A 14547-nucleotide genomic window follows, 5' to 3' on the forward strand; every position below is an offset into this window, starting at 1 on the left:
AAATCCCTGGTCTCTTTCATTTGAACTTCTGCCAAGCCAGATCTACCTGATCCTCATAAACCGAGTTAGGAACCTAAAACCCGGTCACCTCTATTAAATTTCACCATGCTGGATCTGGCCCATCATGCCAGCTTTCTCCTGCTTTTGTTCTGCTCTTTCTACACCAAGACAGGAGCCAGAGTTCCAGCACTAACTGGCTTCAGAAGACCTGAGATCTGGTCCCTGTCCAGCTCAAATCAGCTACATGACCTTTTTAGAGTGTTGTCATGTTTGTGAACTTGTTCCTCATGTGGGAATCGAGGGAGTGGAACACTAGTGTGCCTCCTACTGCTTCCTTTTAGTATTTTCTTGCCCCAGTGGCCAGATTCCACTCTTAAGTAACTTACCTGCATTGCCTCTTTTCTCCTTGGGATTGCTCTCCTTTTCCTTTGAGAAAAGAGGGAAATAAGATTATTGACCCTACCATGCCTCATTTATGAGTCCTGACAGCCAACAGTTCCTATTCCATCATCTCAGCCTTCTGCATTTTCGGAGATGTCATTTTTCTTTAAAGATTTTATTTATTTATTTGACAGAAATCACAAGTAGGCAGAGAGAGGGAGAAGCAGGCTCCCTGCTGAACAGAGAGCCTGATGCGGGGCTCGATCCCAGGACCCTGAGATCGTGACCTGAGCCGAAGGCAGAAGCTTAACCCTTTGAGCTACCCAAGCGCCCCTCGGAGATGTCATCTTAAAAGACTATGCAAACTGTCCATGAAGCCTCCAAGCAAAGCTTCACTGATAGACCGGGGAACCGCCTGTAGCAAGATACCTTGCATATAGAATAGGCGTCCCAAGAAAAGTACCAGCAAGCAGCAGATTTCCCTGCCCTCCAGACACAACCCCCTCTCAGCCACTACCTCTCTCCCCTACTTTCCCACCTCCCTAGAGCTTCACCCAATCAGCACCATGAGTTCTATCTTCTGGCACTCTGGATCATTGCACCATGGATCGTTGGGTCTTTGGGTTGATCCTAAGGGCTGGGGAAGTTAAGCAGAGCAAGGGGAAAGGGCTGAGCCCTCACTGGGAGTGGTAATGTCTGTTTTAGGAGGGGGTTTGGAGACAGGGACTGCCGTTTGGTTTGTTTATGTAATTATAATATCACTATTCATGGGTAGTCCTAGGTGAAGAAACTATGGTCTTAACAAATGAAAGAATCAGAGGAGTTTCTATGCAATGAAGTGTGATACCACATGACTAATTTTCCTTTCCTTGTTTACTCAAGGATGAGAAGTTTTACCAAATTCAGTCACTGAGATTTTGCTTGAATTTCTTTACCACTTTCCAGTGGTTCTCCAGTTTTGTACCTCAATCCCTTTCTTGCTCTGTGTGCATGAGGCCCTGCTCTGGCAACCTGTTCATTATTTCCATTTGCAAAGGCAACTCCTCTGCCTTCCCATGTGAACTTAGAATCCTGCTGGAGACCTGGGGCCCTTTGATCGGGGTATCTCCAGGTGCACCTGAAGCCCCCATTGCTACACCCATCTATCCAGAGACCCCCTTTCTCATGGCTGGACCTTTCAGAGTCTGACAGAGGCCACATCTCTAGATGCCATGCTGGACGGAACATCCTTCCAGCATTTACAACAGAGTCTATGTCCTAGGGTCCTCTCCAGCCAGAGGATGAGGATTTTTCAATTCTGGAAACTTCCAGACTTTGAACCTTTCTGCAGTTAACAGAATCCTGTCTGAGTAGGGCCTAACTATAGTAGAACCTAGAAGGGGATAATATGGGATTGCAGGGGTGGGGGACAGTGTTGTGGAGGCTGCTGTGTTTTCTCATCCAATCCCTTGACTGTCACAGCCAGGAGACACTCTACCTTCTGTGCTTTCTTCACGGAGGCATAATATTTGGACCACCAGTCAATGACGTTTTCAGCAGATTCATCCGCTATGGTCCTCTTTCTCCTTTTGGTCGACCTTCGAGTAGGTTTCCTGGCATCCTGGCAAGGGATGAGGGATGGATTATCAGGGAGGCCTCAGGGATCTGTCTGCCAGTGACTGGCAGGTCTCCTGAGAAGGGAGCACCCAGATCCCTTTGGAAGCAGATGAGGGTGTGAGCAGCTTTTGAAGCTGCAGCTCTCTGTACCACTTCCGTAAACGACACTTTAACCATCGACCCATCCATTCGCTCCTTTATTCAGCAAACATTTAAACACACAGATGTGAGGTATTGTGCCTGACACTGGTGGTGTAAGGGGAATGAGAATCAATCCCCACTCTGGGGAAGTTTCATTCAGTAGAGGAGACAGGCGGGAGGCATGATCCAGTGTGCTATGGCAGAAAAGGCATTAGTTGACAAGCAATTGATATAAATTTTGTGATTCTCATTTTCCTCCGCTGGGGACAATCCTATCTGGCTATGTCACTGTTGTGAGGATTAAGTAATGTAATGTAGATAATTTCTTTTTAGCATTATTTCTGATTTGAATGGGTGCAAGCCAATGACACCAACAACATAAGCAGGAGAAGAAGGGAGAGGAGAGGTTGTGATACATGAACAGCAGAGAGGAGGCATTCTGGGAAATGACAGTGGTCCCAAAAAAGACTAATCGTGTACTCATCATCTATGTGCTCTCAGACATCTCTGGAGTAGCTACAATGTTCCAGGTGCTCTGTCAAGAGCAAAGGCTACAGAGATCTGTAAAAAATCATCTGTGACCTGGTGGGGCCCACAGCTTTATGGTGGCAACCACACTGAAGCTGGGAATTCTAACAGGAAGTGGCAGGTGCATGGCTGGTGGGATACAGAGAAGTCCTTGAGGGGCCATAGAGGGTCACACTAAGCATAGATAAGTTAGGAACAGCCTACAGATATCCATTAATCTGCCTTACTCTGCGTTTTATTTCAGCCTTCACCATGTTCTGGGCAGGCAGTCCCTCAAGACTTTTAAAAAACTGACTACTTCTTTATCAGTTGATACACCAGGATTTTGGACTGAAATTTATGACTTAGAAAGATTCATCACATTCATGTCTTATGGTTCTTTGTGTACTTGTCCATCTTGCCTTCCAGAATCTCAGCTAAAGATAAGAAGTCCCATTTCTCTTTAGACTCCAGAGAATGTCTTTTTTTTTTTTTTGTCTTATTTGTCCTCATACAAAATAGGTTCTAAATATTTGTGGAACAGGTCTAGATAAAGAAACGGTTGTCTTTCCAAGCTAATGAATTGAAAAGAGTTTCTGTTCAGTTAAATACGGCTGTCACAGTTGGTTAGCACTTGAATTTCATATCCATTGGCTTATCTGATTCTACAGTGATGCTGTGAAGTGGGTATCAGTATATTCATTCTACAGATGAGGAAACGGATGCTCAGAAACGAGAAGTTGCTTGGTCACAGTCACAGAGCTGGTAGGTGGGAGGATTAGTATCTAGAGCCTCCAGTGCAAAGCTTTGTAGATATGAAGAGGGGTTACATTCTGACCTTAGCTTTACCATCTTTGGGTGGCTCCTGGGCTGCAGGTTTGGCTTCAGGCTCAAGCATAGGAGATGAATCAGGGATATCAACTACGCTGCTTAGTTGAGTCTGGGAAGAGTCAGGTACCACTGTAGGAGGTGGCTCAACATCCACATAGATGTGATCTGTTGGTGGTTCCTGGGAGGAGCCAAGGGATCCAGAAGGTTCAGTGGCTATTGGCAAATCTGAAAGAGTTGAAATTGGAAGTACATCAAGTCAGGAAACTGGACTGCCAAACAGGGTGGTCACTTCAGAGACCCAGTACCGGGAACGAGACAGATCTGGATTCACGTATGGCAAGTTCTTAATATCTCTGACCCTCATTTTCCTTATTTACAAAATGATGGTGGAAAAAACCCATCTCACTAAGGGATAAGTGAGAGCATGATGTAAGCCTTCTGGTGCATAATCAGGAATCAATAAAAGCTTGTACTTATTATTGATCCTTCAGAGCTATTTTAAATAATGGTGGCCATAAGGAAAATGCATATCAAGGTTTAGGGCACAGGTCCTCTGTGTGGATTATCTTTTCCCAGTCCCAGTTAACTCAGGGAAACGTCAGAGGCTCCTGAGGTCTGTGAGCTCCCAGCTACAGGCTAGACTCTGGACATGTGACTTCATGTGCTCATCGGGGAGCAGGGGTAGGTTCCTGGACTTTGTAAGACTTCTAACTGGATTGTTGATGTAATGAAAAGGTCATAACACTGTCCCTTCTTGCCAAGGGTCATCTCCTCTCCATTTTGTGCTGTAGAATCCAGTCCTTAGAAACATTCCTCAGCTGGGAGACCCCATGGGGTTTTCTGTGCCCCAGTTGCCAACTTTTCAACAGCAAAGTCAACTCTGTGAACACTTAATAGGCATCTACTCTGTGCTGGGCACAGAGATGGAGAGATCAGCAGGTCAGAATAGAAAGCTCAGAAATAGACTAGAGCTGTATGGCTACTTGATTTATGAAAAAGCTGGCAGCATAAAACAATGGGGGATAATAAACTCTTTGGGGGGGAAATGATGTACTCTATGGAAAAAAAGTGTAGCAGGATCCCTATCTTAAACCGTATACAAACACAGATAGCTGCAGATCTAAACATGAAAGTTAAAAACATGACACTAAAAGAACAAAATGTGAAACAACATTTTTTGTGACCAAGAATTGAGGAACAGTTTTCTAACAAAACTCTGAAAGAACAAACCATAAAGTTTGAAATTCAGATTGATATGATTACATTAAAATTAAGAATTTCTCTTCAAAGATGGGGATCACAGGCAGGTTAGCAGTTATCAGACTAGGAGAAGATATAATCTATAGGATATAGACATCTAGAATATATAAAAAAAATTTTAAAAAACACATAAAACTTGAGCAAGGGGTGTGAGTAGGCAAATCACAGAAGGGAAATCAAGGTGGCACAAGTGTGTGAAGAGATGTGTAAATTCAGTAGTCATCGGAGACAACCAAGCTAAAATAAAAATGAGATACTACTTTATATATGGAAAAGTGGCAAAAACCAAACCAAAACAAAACAAAAACTCAGAAAGTTGGGTAATAGCAGGAGGTATTGAGGAAAAATAAAATGGTACTCCACATACAGTTAATGGTGGGAACGTAAGCTGGTGTAGACGGGTGTAAACTGGGGTAAATCAGTGCAGCTCTCTAGAGCGCCCTCTGGTAGTACTCTGCGGAATTACATGTGCTTGTTCTTGGGAGCCAGTAATCTCACTCCTGGGTGTATATTACAAAGACAATCCCCATGCAGAATCCTCCCTTGGGCAGCACTCACAAGGATATTCATAGCAGCATCATTTGTGGAAGTGGAGAGGACAGCCTAGGGGTACAGTATGAGGGGAAAGGAAAAGCAAAGTGGAGTAGACCAAAAGGTAGTGTTGACAAGCTCATGTGCACACAGCAATTTGGATAGATCTTAAGCATAGCTTTGAGCACAAGAGTAGGAAACCAAATGAAGATTACAGCATCATATATAGTCATTTAAACGGATTGAATTTTACAAAGAGGGGCAGTGTGGGGCCTGCAGTGGGTCAGGGGTAGGAGTGGGGACGGGGAGTAAGGTACAGGAGGGCAGTGGGTATGAGACAGAAGCCTTGACCAGACCAGGGATGACTACCCAGTATGAACAAAGAAGTGAAGTTAACTCCATTTTGCTCCTGTGATCCAAAAGGGAACAAATGAAAGTAACATCGAGCAAAGAAAAACGTCAAGAAGTGGAGGCGGAAGGAAGCTGGAGTCATATTCATGGAAGCCTTCTTAGAAGAGCTGACCCTCATGTCAGTCTTGGAGTCAGAATCCGACAGCTAAGGATGCTGAAGGGATTGCAGGAGAAATTCTTCAGGAAGCTCCACTTGACCATGGGGCACCCTCTTCCTGTGGGGTCCCCTAGCAGGCCCTACAGACACGACGGCTTTGTAGTCTGAAGCTCCAGAATCTAGAAGGGGCTTCCTACCCTGCTCGGCTTGGGTTCCATCCACCTGGCAGGTGAGGACCAGGGGCTCCTTGGATTTGCACAAAAACTGCTTCAAGCAGTTGATGGTGTAGGTGCCCACCAGGGTGCTCCTCCCGAAAGCTCGCCAGTCCACCACACAGATGCTCAGGGGCGGGTGCAGAAGCTCATTCTCAGGCAGCTCCTGGGAAGAGAGGCCAGGGTGAAAAGGGGAGCGCTGCCTGGGCTGAGCCCGGCTGCTGGTACCCTGCTGACCTCTTTAGGGACAGGAGCAAAGCAAGCCAAGCACCCATCCTCCCTCTGTCCCTGCTTTGTCATTATGTCCCTCCAGGTCACCCCTGCATCTGGCCAGAAGTCTGGGGCATTGCCTTCCAAGCCAGGGAATAATTAGCTATAATATGAGGCATGACACCAATAAGTCATCCCAGGTGTAAATTGCAAAAATCACAGACTGCCTATTCAACCGAACACTGATCCAAGTCCAAGACAGAAAACAGATGAAAGTGGATACATTAAAAATGAGCTGAGGGTAAGAGGCCAGTACCCTCCTTCTCATGTCCCCTGGTGGCCCCAGAGACTCAACAATGCCCAGTGTAATGGGCTTGGGAACACCGTACACATTCTCTAATTCCACTTTCTCTAATTTAGAAGAGGTATCCATTGGACCTGACAGTGTTGCATAAAGCAAAACTTAGTCACAATTAGTTCCAGATCTGAGCACAAAAATGTGTGTTGAAATATCAAAATAAACAGAAGCTCAGGTGTCAAAAAAAATCACTTTAGAAACATAAGGATGCATGTAAGCCACTGACATGCTACATATAAATAATTTTTTTAAAAATCTAATCACTAAAGTAAGTTTCATTAAGGAACATTTTAGGTTAGTGGTTCACAAATTTTAGCATGCATCAGAATCACCTGGAGGTCTTGTTAAGCCAAAGGGGTCTGGGCCCCAACACCCAGCAGTTTCTGATTTGGCAGAACTGGGGCAGAACCTGAGAATCTGCATTTCTAACAAGTTCCCAGAGGAAGTGAATGTTGATGAATTGGGGGCCACACTTCGGGAACCACTGTCCACATGCTTTGATTTACAGAACATTTAAAAACAAGACAATCCAACAGCAATAACAAAAGTCTGTTTTATCCCATTCTGAGATTCTCACTTTTCACCCAATTAGACTGTTCTTTCTCGTAGATAGGGGACACCCAAAACTCAAAAACATCTCCCCAAGCCAAGTGAATGAAGGAGGGCATCCCATCTCTGGAAATGAAGGGGATGAGCGGACAGGAGAAGCAGAGTCTGTACCACTTCAAAAGCGTCTGCCTGGACGCTGAAGTTCGGGTTGGTCTTGTAGCTCTGGATCACACAGGACTTGACTCCTCGTCCCCCACACTCGATGAGGACCTGAGGGCGATCCACGGAGAGTAGCTGCACCTTCTTCATTTCTCGAACTCCCCAGAAAAGGACCTGATGAAAGGACCCACAGAGCGCTATCACTCAGAGACCCAGGGAGGAGCCAACTTGCGGGCCCTGGTGTGCGTGTGGCAAGTCAGATGTGCTGCCAGGGAGCTAAAGAATGTTCTTCTGGGATGCGACCATGCAGCTCCCTGAGGGCCCCGTCCTGTCAGCTATGCCTCAGTTCCACCCCACAATCCCCTCAGACAATGCAGGCAGGTATGGCAGTGCACCACTGCCCTTAGCCCCAAAGAACAACCCAGTCCTTGCCTGCACCATACCTCCACTCGGTATTTACTCAGCACTGGCCGAATGTTGGCAGGAACTGGATAGATCTGGGTGACATCTGGGGGGTCAATGGGAGGGAGCCCTTGCAGCCCAGACGAAGGGACCTACCAAACAGAACAAGTGCTCGTTAGAAGGTGGGGAAGAGGCAAGGAAGACCAGTGCCGCCAAGCAACCACCTCATCCATAGGACACTCATTTAACAAAACTAATGTTTCCAGCTTAAAGTATAGCCCAGACAATGCATTTTACCACACTTAATGATTTATTCATTGACAAATATTGATTCACTGATACCTTCGCAAGGGTAACCAACACTTAGTGAGCACTTACAATGTGCCACAAAGTTAATAGCTTAATAAGCTTTCAGTAAGCCCACAATACAGAGGGGAGAAGAAAAGAAAAGCGGGTCCTCACAAGCTGAGGACTTGTGAGGTCCCCACACTGGAATGACAGCAGAGGCATGGAGAAGGGCTCTGATCTGGTTCTGAGCTCTGAGGCTTAGCTACACCCCCTTTACTCACTACAACAAAAGAGATTTGTACTAATTTTTTTTAAGATTTTTTAAAATTTATTCGAGACAGAGAAAACATGAGTAGGATGGGGGGGGGGTAGCAGCTGAGGGAGATGGACAAGCAGACTCCATGCTGAGCACAGAGTCCAATGCAGCGCTTGATCCCAGGACCCTGGGATCATGACCTGAACTGAAGACAGACTCTTAACCGACTGAGCCACCCAGGTGCCCCAAGAGATTTGTGTTTATTCAAATAGAGATTACATTTTCATTAGTGAAACAGAAATGAAGTCTTTTGAAGACAGACCTCCAGGATGAAAAGGTATCATTTCCTGTGCATTTGAAGATACAGAAACAGCAGGAGGATAATTCCTATGCATCACTGAAATCTCATACAAAGGGCTTGGCAAGCCTAAAACGGCCACCCCACACTGCCTTCAAGGCCTGGCTCACTGTGTACATCTTCCAAAAAGCTGTCCCTGATTTGACCCCAATCACTGTGGTGGTTCTCCTACATTTCGGTCCCTGGAATGTAGTGTATCCTCTGTTGGAAGCTTGATGCAGAAATTAGGGGTCTGAGCCCAGAAACCAGGCCCCAATGTGTGACTCTGTATGAGTCCTTTCCCCACTTTGGGCCCCAGATATTGGGCCAGATGACCTCTCAAGCCCCTTGAGAACCAGATGCACTGGGCACGTCTGTCTGACTTAACCAGGAGGAAGCCTCTATTTACTTCGTTCATTCTCTAAGCCCCTCAAGCAGTGTTCCAGTCCAGTGGATTCTTTATAAATGTTTATTGGCTGACGGACCCATTAGCTCCATATGCTCAAAAAAAGCTTAATTGCTCCTCAAAACAGGCAAAGCACAAACATATCACCATTTCGTCTTCACAGACATCTTCTAGCAGGCAATGGCAGATGCGGTTAAGCTAATTACAGAAAAGCTCAGACAAAGAAGACTGCAGTTGCTGTGGACACCAAAGAGCCTGGAGACAATGAAGCTGCAGAACCAGATCAGATAAAGGCACTGGAAGCCAAGAGGACACACACTCAGTACTGCCCTGCCTGAGCAATTCAGTCTGCCAAACCTTGCCTCCCTGAGAAAGCTAACTGCTCCTCTAGCTCTGGAGGGAAATCCACAAAACAGCTGTGGTCGTGGCACAGGTTGGTGCCCTTGGCTGGACTTTTATAAAAGTACCACATATTTCTTCATTCTGGGGCCGCCAGGAAATGTTCTGAAGAAACTTTGTCCCATGGTGCCTGACAGATGCCACTGAACACAACTCAGACCTTGAAGGGCTCTGTGTCATGGTGGAGGCTGAATGACTGCTCCCAGCCAAGAGTAGACATTTGCACAGGGAAATGGGTCAGCTGCTGGCCTACAGATCTGCCTGGTGTGTAGTTGCTTGGCACACAGACCAGAAGAAGATAAAGAACGGTTACAAAGGCAGGAGGGTAAGCATCAGAGGTGGGTCAAATAGGTTGGTCCAAAAGCCAATTGCTCTAAAATCCCAGTGGCAACAATACATCAGGACCTCAAAGGAGGTCCAGATGCAGGGCCAGGATGAGGACCTAGGGTGCAAAATTTAGAGAGGTGCCACTCTCAGGGTCATGCATGACCCTACTCCCATGCCTGCTCATCTGAAAAGTCACTAATGCTCAGAAGTCTTCTGCATCCTCTGTGTCCCTCAGCCCATCACTTACATTTGTGTTACCCCTCTTCTTTGGTGCCATGGGTAGCACAACCCAGGGCTCCATTGATTGCTAGTTGTGTAAACTTTGAGAATTTGCTCAGTGTTTCTGAGTCTCAGTTTTGCCATTTGTAAAGTGAAGATCAAGATATCTAATTCATGGGTTGCTGTGAAGAATGGCAGAGACAGCATGCAAGGCACCTGGCACACTTTCCAGCACATGTAAGTTCCCTAGAAGTAAGTGTCTACTGGAGACAGAATGGTAGAAACTTGACTTCACGCCATCTTGGATTCAGGAGAGCTAGGATTGCTAGTGCCCCAAACTACCTCAGAAGCAAATTTAAATCCTCTCACAAGGAAAACATTAACACCCTACATTCAGATTTTGTCTACATATTTTTGTGAATGAGCGAGACATGTTTGAAAATACTGTATTGAGAGTCTACTATGTGTGTCTATTATCTTTGGCTTCCATGTGTCACATGGAGATGAATCTCACACCCTATTTCCAATCTATCAGCCAATCCTGTGAACTCTACCAGAATTCTTTTCTTTGGCTACACTCTTGATCCAAGTTCCAGTTCCCCAATCTGGATTACCTGAAGAGCCTCCCAGCTAGCCTCCTTGCATCACCCCTTGTTTCCCCCCTTGGGTCCCTGTAGTGTATACCCAATCTATCATCCATGATTTTCAACATAAATCATATATTAGGCTCAAAATCCTCTCTTGGTTTCTCATCTTTTATAGAATAAAAGCCATGGGGCGCCTGGGTGGCTCAGTGGGTTAAAGCCGCTGCCTTCGGCTCAGGTCATGATCCCAGCGTCCTGGGATCGAGCCCCGCATCGGGCTCTCTGCTCAGCAGGGAGCCTGCTTCCTCCCTTCTCTCTCTCTGCCTGCCTCTCTGCCTACTTGTGATCTGTCAAATAAATAAATAAAATCTTTAAAAAAAAAAAAAAAAAAAAAGAATAAAAGCCAAACTCCTCACAGTGCCCCACATGATCTTCTCCCTCTGACTCAATCTACACTATGCTCTAGACACACTGGTGTCCTTGCTGGTCCTTGAACATGCCAGGCATACCTAGGCTTCAGGGCCTGGAATTTGCTGCTCTTCCTGCATCAAATGCTCTGTGCCCAGATACCAGCATGGTCAACTCGCTTCTTCCCTTCAGGTCTTGACTTCAATACCACTTTCTCAGTGAGCCCTCCCTGGATGCCTCAAATGTCGACCTGCCCCCTCCCCCAACACACACATGTCCACTCCACATCTCACAGGGCATTACCTTTTCTTCTTAGGGTGTGTCACACTGCTGTTACATTATAATTTACATAGTAGACTCTATGATCTTCCCCTCATTAGAATATAAGTTTCAGGAGGGTGGGGAGTTTTACCTGTTTTATTTGCTGGTGAATTATTTTTATTTTTAAAAAGATTTTATTTTTTTATTTGAGAGAGAGAGCACGAGTGGGTGGGAGGGATAGAGGGAGAAGCAGGCTCCCCACTGAGTAGGGAGCCCAACTCGGGACTTATCCCAGGACTCCAGGATTGTGAGCAAGCCAGAGGCAGATGCTTAACTGATTGAGCCACCCAGGCACCCCTCACTGATGAATTCTTAAGAATATACGACACATAGTGTACACTCAATAATATTTGTTTGACTGCATGAATGAATGAGTGAAATAGTCCTGCTTTCAAAAAACTTACAAGTTAATCAATACAAGCTTGTAAACAATTGACCTTAACTGTAGCCAGAGTTAAAAAGAAAAAAAGGCAATGTGCTATAGAATAAGAGAAGAGAAAACATTTAATTTGACCAAGGTAAGGGTGGGAAGAGCTTCCTGGAGGAGGCATCACTTGTTCTGAACTTTGATGATGACCATTATCCTAAACAAGATTGTGCAGTGCAGAGGTTGGGGTGGGTGGACTGGGGAGACATTTCAGAATGGGCTAACAGCAAGACTAAAAGCAGAGGAGCACATCTATATGGTGAAGTCAGGGAACCTGGAGTAGCCCGACATAAAGAGTCCAGAGAATGTGTAGTGTAATAGGAAGAAATGTGACATGGAAGAAGTTTGAAAACAAGTTTTAGGAGAGCTTGAGTGCTAAGCTGCAGAAATCTGACATTCTTCTAGGGGCCAGACTTTCTTTTCATGAGATAGGACAATCACGCAAAAAAAAAAAACAAAACAAAAACAAAAACAAACAAAAAAAAACCAGTGTCATAGTCACAACATTTGAGAAATTTCAGATCTTCTCAGAGTGTTGACCATGGTAATGGGAATCCCAAATCCCCAGGAGGGATATACTATGAAGCATTTCTGAAAACTTTCTCTTCACTGTATCTAGATGGACTGTATTTGGTGTTCCACAAAATAGACTTTGAGAAATGTTTCTGGAGGTAAGAAGCAGGATAAGAAGAGGAGGAGAGTGGAGTGGGTTGGCTTCTCTTCTGGAAGGAATGTGGAGGATGACGTGAACAAGGAAAGGGTAAGAAGATAGAAGACCAGGAAAGAGGCCAATGCAAGGATCCCAAAGAGAAATATGGCAGCAGGGAAGGTAGAAACTGTCTGAAGACAGGCGGGCTTGGCCTGGCTAAGGGCGCAGACACAAAGGGAAGAATTAAATCTGAGTCTGAGTTTCAAGGCAGAGAACAGTGGAGAATGGTGGGGCCATGCACCAGTACTGGGCAGAGAGGGGGCCACTGGCTTGGGTAGGGGAGGGAAGAGGAGACAATGCATTCTGGACACAGAAGAGCAGAGGTACTAACTCCTTCCGAGACAGAGAAGCATTTCAGTAATGGAGGTGGAGAGGCTGGAGCAAATCAGACACAGATGAAAACTGAGAGCAGCTGGTGACAAATGAAGGCATTTTCCAGCTCTTGTCTTCCCAGCACGTACAAGATCCACATACTAAGATTGTCATGCTGATGATCAAATTACTTTTTGAACAAGCAATCAAATGAGAAGTCCTAATGAAACCCTAATGAATTATATCTCCTGGGCTGCTCACCTCTGACAATTAACGTTGCTGTCAGGAAGATCTCTGGGTACCCTAAGCAGGGAGGGAGGGAAGAGGGAAGGGGGGGCACTCAGCATGGAGGGCGGGGGGAGGGAGTGCTCTCAGCAGTGGAGGGAGGAGGTCAGGGGAGACCCTCAGTGTAGAGGGAAAGAGAGAGAGAGAGAGGAGGGGGACCCCTCAGTATGAAGGGAGTGGAGTGGGATACTCTCAGCTTAAAGGGAGGAAGGGGGTCCCTTAGGTTGAAGGGAGGGGAGGGGTACTCTCAACATGGAGGGAGGGAGGTAGGGATGGGGCACCCTCAGCATGGAGGGAGAGAAGACCATGGAACCCAGAGAGCCATCCCTTAGGAAGCCTGTAGGCACCAGTCACCTAGCCCCTCACTGAGGGACTAGGGGACTCAGGCTCAGGGGGGGAAGGCAGCTTTCTGTGGCTAAAGAGCAGCTGATTGAGTCCCAGTCAGTCAGCCCTGAGACCCAGCTTCCTGACGCATGAGACGGGAGCCTTGCCCTGGACTTAGTTTTCCCAACCAGCTGTTCTTCTGCCGCATTGATCGTCTGTACTATTACCCAGCGAACATTTTCATTAGGTATCATTTTGTTTTTAAAAAGGGAACTTTATGTTGCCAAGTAAAGAAGGACCACTTGCCAGAAATGAAAAGCAACTTTAGAAAGAAGACCACTGAAAAGCAAATTGGATTACGGAAGGTGAAGCATTGCTTAAGCTTTCTTTGCACTATCTTTGGACTGGTGTTCCAAGAAGCACACTTTGGGAAAGGTTCCTATTGGCGATATTGATCTTCTTTAAAGGCACTCTCAGATTCCCTGCCCCATCACACTTTCCAGCCTCTCACCCATCAGGGGAATCGATCAGTATAGCTGGATTCTGGGCCCTGAACTGCCGTGTTAAGCAAGTCATTACTTCTCTGTTACCCGCTCAGTTTCTTCACCTTTAATAATAGGTTGAACCAGACATTTTGCTCTAATAGTCTATGGCATACTGCCACTGCTAATAAAATAGGTGGTATTTGTTGACTGTCTATTCCATGCTGGGCACTTTCGGTAGACCGATCTCATCCTGTTTTGCAGGTGAAACAGAGATTAGGTAGCTCACGCAAGGTCACACACTGTAAGTGGTGGAAATGAGATCCACACCCATGAGTTCTGACTCTGTCACCTTCCTCTCCCTCCTTTCTATGTGTCAGGAGTGCTTGCCTTCTAGTTTCTTTACCAAGTGAATTCTTTTAATGGGGTATCTGAGAAACAGGCTTACCTGGAGAGAGGAATTGATTGGACCCAAACGTAAAGTGCCTCCTGTCTCAGTGAATGCAGTGGTCCCTGATGCAGGCCCTACCTTGGTCACTTCTTTTCCAGATCTTCTCCATGTTCCATTTGGTTTTCCACTGCACAGTCAGACCTGAGAGTCTCAGCTTCCCTCCCCAGTATCCTGTCTCTGCTTTCTAGAAAAGTCTTCCGAGGCACATGATCAGAAATTTCCCTCTGTCTTAATGGGACTGATTAAGAGCTCCCCGTCTTCAGGCAACTGTGAGATGCAGTAAGAAGCAAAAGGCTTTACAGGTCTCAGTTCAGCTCTTAGCTGCAGGGTGAGGTAGGTCAGTCAACTGCACCAAACCTTGGTTTAT

The 14547-nt window shown here is 46.0% G+C and overlaps 1 protein-coding gene across 1 annotated transcript in view; it reads right to left on the reverse strand.

Annotated features, from left to right (window-relative positions):
- Positions 1-14547, reverse strand: part of FER1L6 (fer-1 like family member 6) — a gene marked incomplete at its 3' end in the record, with an annotated part of 115285 nt that overhangs the window by 36822 nt on the left and 63916 nt on the right. Inside the window, exons 23-28 of the mRNA XM_080800745.1 lie at positions 7687-7797; positions 7256-7417; positions 5953-6133; positions 3464-3681; positions 1859-1981; positions 387-426 (exon numbers count right to left, since the gene is read on the reverse strand). Of these exons, the coding sequence (XP_080656871.1) occupies positions 387-426; positions 1859-1981; positions 3464-3681; positions 5953-6133; positions 7256-7417; positions 7687-7797 (835 nt within the window). The remainder of the gene's footprint in view (positions 1-386; positions 427-1858; positions 1982-3463; positions 3682-5952; positions 6134-7255; positions 7418-7686; positions 7798-14547) is intronic.

The sequence above is a fragment of the Martes martes genome, assembly GCF_963455335.1.
Source record: "Martes martes genome assembly, chromosome: 4".
NCBI lineage: Eukaryota > Metazoa > Chordata > Mammalia > Carnivora > Mustelidae > Martes > Martes martes.